The 8,376-nt window shown below is 39.4% G+C and overlaps 1 protein-coding gene across 4 annotated transcripts in view; it reads left to right on the plus strand.

Moving 5' to 3' along the window:
• Window positions 1-7,287, plus strand: part of LOC108706612 (protocadherin Fat 1) — a 173,242-nt gene extending 165,955 nt beyond the window's left edge. Inside the window, exons 27-29 of one of the 4 annotated variants that reach the window (XM_041579499.1) lie at window positions 1,942-2,001; window positions 3,764-3,799; window positions 6,225-7,287. In XM_041579499.1, coding sequence (XP_041435433.1) covers window positions 1,942-2,001; window positions 3,764-3,799; window positions 6,225-6,856 — 728 coding nt within the window. In that variant the 3' untranslated portion in view covers window positions 6,857-7,287. Of the gene's footprint in view, window positions 1-1,941; window positions 2,002-3,763; window positions 3,800-6,224 lie in introns of those variants that run through there. The other 3 variants (XR_005964876.1, XM_041579500.1, XM_018243176.2) reach the window with 3 other exon arrangements.
• Window positions 7,288-8,376: the final 1,089 nt, after the last annotated feature.

Below are 8,376 nucleotides of genomic sequence, written 5' to 3' on the forward strand. Positions count from 1 at the left end.
CACGGGCCGATAAAAGCTGCAGAGAGACCGTGTCGGCAGCTTAGCGGGCCGTGCGCGGGGCCTTCCGAAGGGTTTCCCCGATCGTTATCTGCCCAAAAGTCGGGCAGATGGCGATTGGGCAGGGTTCAAGATCCCGTCGGATAGCGGCTGCACCTGTCCGTTGATGCAGTCCCGCAATCAGTGGTCCCCAACCAGTAGCTCGTGAGTAACATGTTGCTCACCAACCCCCTGGTTGTTGCTCCCAGTGGCCTCAAAGCAGGTGTTTATTTTTGAATTCCAGGCTTGGAGGCAAGTTTTGGTTGTATAAAAACTAGTGGCTGCTAGTCCACATAGGGGCTACCAAATAGCCAATCACAACCCTTATTAGTCATCCCAGAGACTTTTTTGTGCTTGTCTTGCTCCCCAGCTCTTTTTACATATGAATGTTGCTCACGGGTAAAAAAGGTTGGTGATCCCTGGCCTACATTATGATCGAATAGTGTGGGCATTTCGGGGAGAGATCCCATGTATGGCCACCTTTAATGTTATTTAAACCACTCCTATGTCTTTGATCCCTATGTTATACTATCATAAAACAGAGCAGAGATTAAAGTCAAGGCTAGGGATCTTGACCCAGTTCAAATGCCTCCTGTGAACATCAAGGTTCTACCCCCTTCTAATAAGAGAGCTTCCTAAAGAAATCAGCTGCAGAGATCTGCCAGTACAGTTGCACAAAGCAAATCTCTGCTTTTATTTGAGGCACATTTACTGCTTTAAACTCTGCAGAGACACAATGACTTTTGAATACATGCCTGTGAATGCTGAAAATATCTTTCTCACGCCAGTTCTTTAACTTCCTGTATTTGCTTTCAAGGTAATTTGACAATTGAAAATTGAATGAATATTTTTAAATAAATAAGAGTGTCTGCAGATTTATTTTTGTTATTGTTGTGCACATACTGTGCCGAAAAGAACAACATTAAATGTATTTATTTTTTGCATCGCATTATTAGTTTTAAATGGCATTCTTTTTGCATAAAACTGTAGGCGGCACAGAATACGAGCAAATGACTTACCGATGCAGAAAAGTTACCAGAACTTTAAGAATAAGTTCTGTTCAGTGCTTACAATAAAAAATGTGCTCTCATATTTAACTGACTATTTTAGGGGGCATATATACACCTGCCATCTATATAGGGGTTATAAAGTGTTTCCAAAGACCAAAAAAAGCATGAACGTTTATATTATATGGTGGACAGACAGCTACGTAGAGCTTGCTCCTCAAAATTGCTGCTCAATATCTAGAAAGGGTTTCTTTATTAAAAGTAGAGAGAATGTGAGAATGTACAAATGCTGGAAAAACAATGCTATCTATTTTTTAGATGTAAGACAATAACACATGGCAGTTTATTACTTTTTGTTTCGATTTTTGGCTGAATGAATTGGGAAGAAGTTACACAAACAACATCCTGCTCCATTCAGAAGCAATTGTGCTGCTTATGGCACATGGCTCATGCTATGCGGTTAAATGGTCTGGAACGGAGCTGGGCTCTGGCCAAGACTTTTATAAAAAATAATGGAGCAAGACACAGACAAAAAAAAAGAGAGCACAATTTTTTGTTTCCAAAAAAAAGGCCCAAGGGACACAAGATACAAGGAAGTCAGACCACCTTGTGCTGGAATTTTTAATCCTGTTCAAGGTACAGAGAGCAGCTTTTATTGACAGGCTCTAAGGGGTTCAATAGTGTCCCCTATAGCACTCCGGCACTTGCACCTGTACCAGTCTTTAATGAGCCCCGAGGTCTTTTTATTTCTGAGTGTAATTAAATAAAGCGGACAAATTGTAGCAAGGGAAATAATGGCGTTTTGATGTGTACAGAAGATGATAATGTTCTTTCTTTACTTCATCCACAATATCTAGATGGTTTATTTTAATGTGTTTTCTCTCTTGCCTTTTACAAGCTTCCATTATGACAGTTATACACCTTGTCAATGCTGTCGTTGACTCGGTGGAAACAGAAGGTATATACCTGTGTTTGTAAGTGTGTATGTTCTGCTCTCCATGCTGGCTGTCTTGTGCAGCGTGGAATTAATGAATGTGCATGTCTTTGCAGTTACCACCTAGTTCTTTGTACATGTGATAACATCTGTGCCTCATACGTGCCCCATCTGTCTCCTGTGTTCCAGTGCCAGCATTGTGTGCTTGGAGTGTTTCATTAGGCTCGTGTGACATATACGACAAGTTTTTATTTGCATCTGTTTGTAAACATGGTGGGTTTATTAGAATAGGGCCACTTGGCATCTATCCAGCGAATGCCATTTCATGTGGCATTTTTAATTTTAAATTTTATTTGACAACAGCCAAAATCTCAACTCCAGGAAAGAACTCCAGGAACAGATGTTCAGTTAATTTGCTAAGAGATGGTAAAAACCAATAAACGGATACAAATAGTAGTCACCATGGCATCTTCTCCACTGCTTCACCTGAAGCGGAACATCTTGCATCTCGCGGGCAGCACTACTTCCCTTGTCATCTCCCCAGCGTGTCACTTATCTAAAACAATTGTTGCAAGAGATTATGCCTTTATTTTTTTTTGTCTCTTGCTTTGGCTCTCTTGTGCTTGCCGTTTCAGTATGTGTAATAAGCACATCAAAGTTAAAATACATGTACAACAATAAATACAGGCAAATGGAGAAGAGCATATCTTCTCTTCCATACGCAGAGCCATGGAATGTCCTTGGAGACATCAATGTAAAATGTGACAGTCGGACATGGTATTATGAAGGTCTTAATTCAGATCACACCAGGCCTGTTGTCTGTGTCATATTGCCTTAGGCACCCTAGGCAACCTTGCGCATGCATGAGCGAATTACCGCATGCGCGAATTGGCCCCGCACATGTGGAAGAGCAAATAGGCCGTTGGGGAGAGAGGGGACTGGACATGGGGTAGGCGACAGAGAAGGTACGTGCCTGGCACCCTCCAGCTTTGCACCCTAGCCACATGCTTACTCTGCCTACCACTATTTCCGGCCTTGGCCTTAGAAGGCCATTATGGGCAAAAAATGTAATGTCCAGATTGTATACCTTAAATATTTATATTCTCAAGCTACTGCCCCAGGCATCTGGTATTTCCATGAGCTTCAAGGAACAGTAACATCAATAAAATTAAAGTGTTTTAAAGTAATAAAAATATAATGCAGTGTTTCCCTGCACTGGTAAAACTGGTGTGTTTGCTTCAGAAACACTACTATTGTTTATATAAATAAGCTACTGTGTAGCAATGGGGGCAGCCATTCAAAGGAGAAAAAGCTCAGGTTACACAGCAGATAAGCTCTGTAGAACATAATGGTGTTATCTGTTATCCACTACTTAACCAGTCCCATATAGACTTTTTTCAGTTTTCACCATTGCTACTCAGCAGCTTGTTTATATGAACTATAGTAGTGTTTCTGAAGCAAACACATCAGTTTTACCAGTGCAGGGTAACACTACATGATATTTTCATTACTTTAAAACACTTTCATTTTTTGGTGTTACTGTTCCTTTAATTGTAGGTTGAGACCATACTCAATTGGAAGCACCTATGAGCTAGGGATTCCATATATGTATGAAATGTGTGAATGTGTTATGTATCTCCTCAGATCTCATTGTAATCGACATATTTGCTTTGAATTATTCAATGCCTTGCTTGTTGTGTCCTAAACATACACAAAAACATGCCATACAAAGTATTTGACTTCTAATAATGAATGTTTTTCATTTCTTTTTACTTTGCCTTTAAAGAGTCTTTAGAAGTTCCTGAAGTCAGGAATTCAAGAGGTGATTTCTGCATGTTGTTGTTGTTTTGCTGTTTATTGATACTAATAGCACTGCTTGTGTGGTTACCGCTCATCTCTCACCTGTGGGTTTTGTATTTTCGTTGTCATTGTTATGATGTGGCAGCAGGTTTTTGTTTCCACTTATTTCCAGCAAAACACAAAAATTGCATTTGTATGTTTTACCCAAAACTGAAGAATGATCTTGTGTGTTTTACCGGCAAGGTGGGACAAATTATTTCCAAGGGATGTTTTTAGAAGGGAGTTAAAATGTAGCAGATGTGTAGATATTGCAAAACCAGTATCATTCCTGAGTACATTGAGGAAAAAAAAAACAATGATTCCATATGCCACTAAAGTAAATGGTCACAATTGGGTTAATATGATGCGTATGCTACATAATTATATTGTTTTTAAAATAGTCTAATGACTTAAAGAGGTCTCCCTATTAACCCTGTCAAGCTAGCGCTGGCCCAGCAGTTTTGCTCTAATCTTTTCCGTTGTTGCTCCCTAGGTTAATGGCACGTGGGTCCGTTTTGGGCGCTTACAAATAGTCTCACAATAATTAAGGAAGTGTATAAAAGCGGAGCTCACCCTCATGTTGTGTAGCGTCTCCCTGACGGCCTCTGCTCTTGCGGGAATCTGGCAACTTCAATCCCGAATTTGCAACCCTCAATTCGGCGCTGACCAAATCATCCAACGGAGTTGCTACTGTTGTATTGGCAAAACGGCTTTTATTTAAACACACTATGTCATATACATTGGCATAGTTAAACTACTCACCCACTGCCAATGTATATCACACAGTGTGTTTAAATAAAAGCCATTTTGCTAATACAACAGTAGCGACTCTGTTGGATGATTTGGTCAGCGCCGAATTGCGGGTTACATGGCTTGCATTACAAATGCCTAACAAGCATTACTATCAGGTCTTGTGTTTGCAATGCTAGACTTTTGGGCACCAGTTGCCTATTGTGCCATTACCCTAGAAAGTTGGGCAGCCTGATATAGGGAGTAATTAACCCTCAAGAAAAAAAACCCACTCCATTGAATATGACGTGACACTACACAGCGGAAAGGTATAATACTTCAGAAAAATGTGATGGGTCTCATTAATGAAAGTAACTGTAAGGTTACAGATGTCATTTCACTTTATTCTTGCCATTTTCAAAATAACGAGTTTCCCAGAGACCCTTGACGTTATGCCTTGTGCCTTTGTTTGTATTCTGTAGCTTGTTTTGCTTTCCCTCTGTCTTTTTCATTCTCTATCCATTCTTCAGACCTGTGCACAGTTGAATCTGTCAATGTCCCTAATCCTAGCCTTTCTCAGCCTTTCCCTGTTTTGCAAATAATCTCTGCAGTTTTTTGCACGCTGCCACAAGTTTTTTTGTCCCCGTATTTGTTTTCACATTTGGTTGATATGTGTTACCTTCTTGTGACCTCACTGCAATGTGTGCTGTCTTCTAAATCAGTCAATATGCTATACTTATATAGGAAATATTTGCCTACTGGTCACACCACAGTCTCTATGGAGAACAATGAGTAATGTTTACTTGGCAGGCTATAAGGTCTTAACTACTAGGGTTTTAACAGCAGCAGTATATTTTTTGAGTGTGGGAAGAAACACACAGGGACAACATACAGATATTGCCTAGTTGGTATTGAACCCATGATCATAGTGTTCTGCTAAGCCCTTTGCCAGGTTCCCAGTACTGTACATGCTGCATGTATGGGTAGATAATCTCTGCTATGGAGAGCTTTGAGACCAGTGTCGGACTGGCCCACCGGGATACCAGGAAAACTCTCGGTGGGCCCAGGTGTCTTCTAACCATTTGTCCTATTTCATGTCAATCCCTATTTCTTTATGGGAACAAAGAGGTTTAATAATGTAAGAATAGAGTACAGTATATAAGGAAAAGAGTCTAGGAGAATAAAGAGGTTGAGTGAGGCGAGGAGGTATAATAGTTAAAAAAGTGGGCCCTCAGCCTAAGGTTTTCTGGTGGGCCCCTGGCATTCCAGTCCAACATTGTTTGAGACCCAATCCTTTGGAGACATCTTTCCTAATGTCAAAATCAGCACCCACAAGGGTTTATAGCTGACTTCACCTTTAGCTTGAGATGTACAATACAGTCTATATCAAATGTTGTTTCCCATACCCAAAAATGAATACTGAACATACAGTATTTCATATGAAAGTATGCATCATATTAACTTAACTAACGTGTATAACAAACGACATGAAGACTATAGAATGAAGGAATAATGTGATCAGATATGATTGAGGTGACGAGCTTTGCATGTTGTGTGTACATCACTTACTGTATGCTTGCGTGTTTAGTCACTTATACTGGAACTTGGTACACCACTAACCTGCTAGCCTGTGAGTCTAGCTAAAGATAATGTTGTTTAATGTTTTCTCTTTAAAACAGGTTATCATTGGGATACTTCAGACTGGATGCCTAGTGTCCAACTGCCAGATATTCAGGAATATCCTCATTATGAAGTTGTTGAAGAACCAGTTCCTCACTACACAGACCCACATGTCATTGACACTGATTATTACCCTGGAGGCTATGACATAGAGAATGACTTTCCACCACCCCCCGATGACTTCCCTTTGGCTGATGAGCTTCCACCACTACCACCAGAATACACAGAACAATATGGTTCGATGCAACCATCAAGGGAAATGCCTGTCGTTGGCAGCCTAGGTTCATCAACGAAAAGTAGTCAGAGATATAACCTAAATAAATACCTTCCTAATCATCAATACCCAACAAGTATGTCAGAACCTCAAAGCACTACAAGTGGAGATGGCAATAGTTATAGAGAGCCTTATGCTGCTTCCTACATATTGGGGTTTAATAGAGACTTTAAAGTCCCCACTGTGGACAACATGTCCATGTCTGGATATACTTCTGCAGCTTCATGCACTGACGTGTCTGCGGGATGTGAGATGGAGTCAGAGGTTATGATGAGTGACTATGAGAGTGGAGATGACGGTCACTTTGAAGATGTAACAATCCCTCCTCTGAATTCCCAACATCACACCGACGTCTGACACTCGAAAAAGTGCCTGGACATTTCACAAAATTTCAAAATTTGATAGAGAAAATGATCTTTCCAATATATATTTTTATTTCCTGTGCGTTGCTTTTCTGTATGCTTTTGTGCATTAGAGATTTGAGTCCGCCATGAATTCTCTGCACCATGCGGAGTCTTCTAATGTGCATTATGATGTCATTCCAAGAGGCAAATTAGGAAGTCCAGTGAAGGAAAGCTTTGTGGTGGACTGCGTTATTTTTTTTACATCCCCTCCGCCCCTTTATTTTTATACCATGAAATAATTTGCATAGGAGGAAAAACCACGGCATCACAGTAGCATGAGATGTGTATTTATAAAGTCTGATATATAATTTTAACTTTTTTTTTCCTCACTTGTAAATTTCCTGTACAGTTTTGATTTTAATAGCATAAACTAGATTTTGTAGATATTTTGTGGATTTATTTTCTTTATTTGAACTTTAGCGATCTCCAGGTCTGCCCTTTGTACTAGTACGCAGATTGTTCAATAACCAGGGCTTCACTGTATCTCTTCTCTTCCACTGAATTATTGACTTATGGAATTTCCAGGTACACGCCGCAGGTACCAGCAGAGAACGGAAGTATAAAATTGTCTTAAACAGAAATTCCATATTTTAGATTTATCTTTTTTTTTTCCCTTCTTGGAAAGTGTAATGGGGACCCACTGCATTCCTGTTTAGAACCAAAATCACCATGACACAGTTTTTATGGTGTCTGTATATTTGTGATGCAAAGGTCTTGTAAAGGTTTTTACTGAGAACTACCAGTAGCCAGTCTTTCTTACTGACAATAAATTATTTTAAAAAAACAAAAGTTTATTATTTTCATTTCACTTATATGTGTACAGTTTTTTTTTTTAACATTATTTAAACACATAACATAGTACATTTGTACAGTTGTAATAAGCAAACACTAGGGGCTTATTTATCAAAATCCAGATTATTAAAATAAAAAAAGTCTGACCAAACTAGAATCCACGATTGGACCTTATTTATTTTTTAAAAAAAGCTCAATTTCATCAGGTAAAAACTCAAAACCGAGAGAAAATCCTTATGGTATGGGGTTTTTTTCTCCGAAAAGTCAGAATTTTTCAGATTTCTGCCCAAAAAACCTGAAATAGTCGGATTTTCGGGCTAATTCCAGCACAGAACACAGAAACGTCCAAATAGGATAGGGGCCACTCCCATTGACTTATATACAACCTCGGCAGGTCTTTCAGATTTGGATGTTTTCCATCCTCAGGGTATAATAAATCTCGTAAAATTCTAGGTTTGTTTAACAATAAAAATTTGGATTTTACAGTTTAAAAAACAAATCTAATTTTTAGAGTTTTTTGGATTCGGACTTTAATAAATAACCTCTTAGATGCCAGTCTAAGTAGGAATTGTCAGCAGAAAAAAGGATATTTTGTAGGAATTTACAGCTGATCTATTGAAAGGAAAACTAGCTGCTTGTCTTCATGTAGGGCCGCCACCTGTCTCATAATCACTTGGGCTC

This window comes from Xenopus laevis, chromosome 1S (genome assembly GCF_017654675.1).
Source record: "Xenopus laevis strain J_2021 chromosome 1S, Xenopus_laevis_v10.1, whole genome shotgun sequence".
Lineage (NCBI taxonomy): Eukaryota > Metazoa > Chordata > Amphibia > Anura > Pipidae > Xenopus > Xenopus laevis.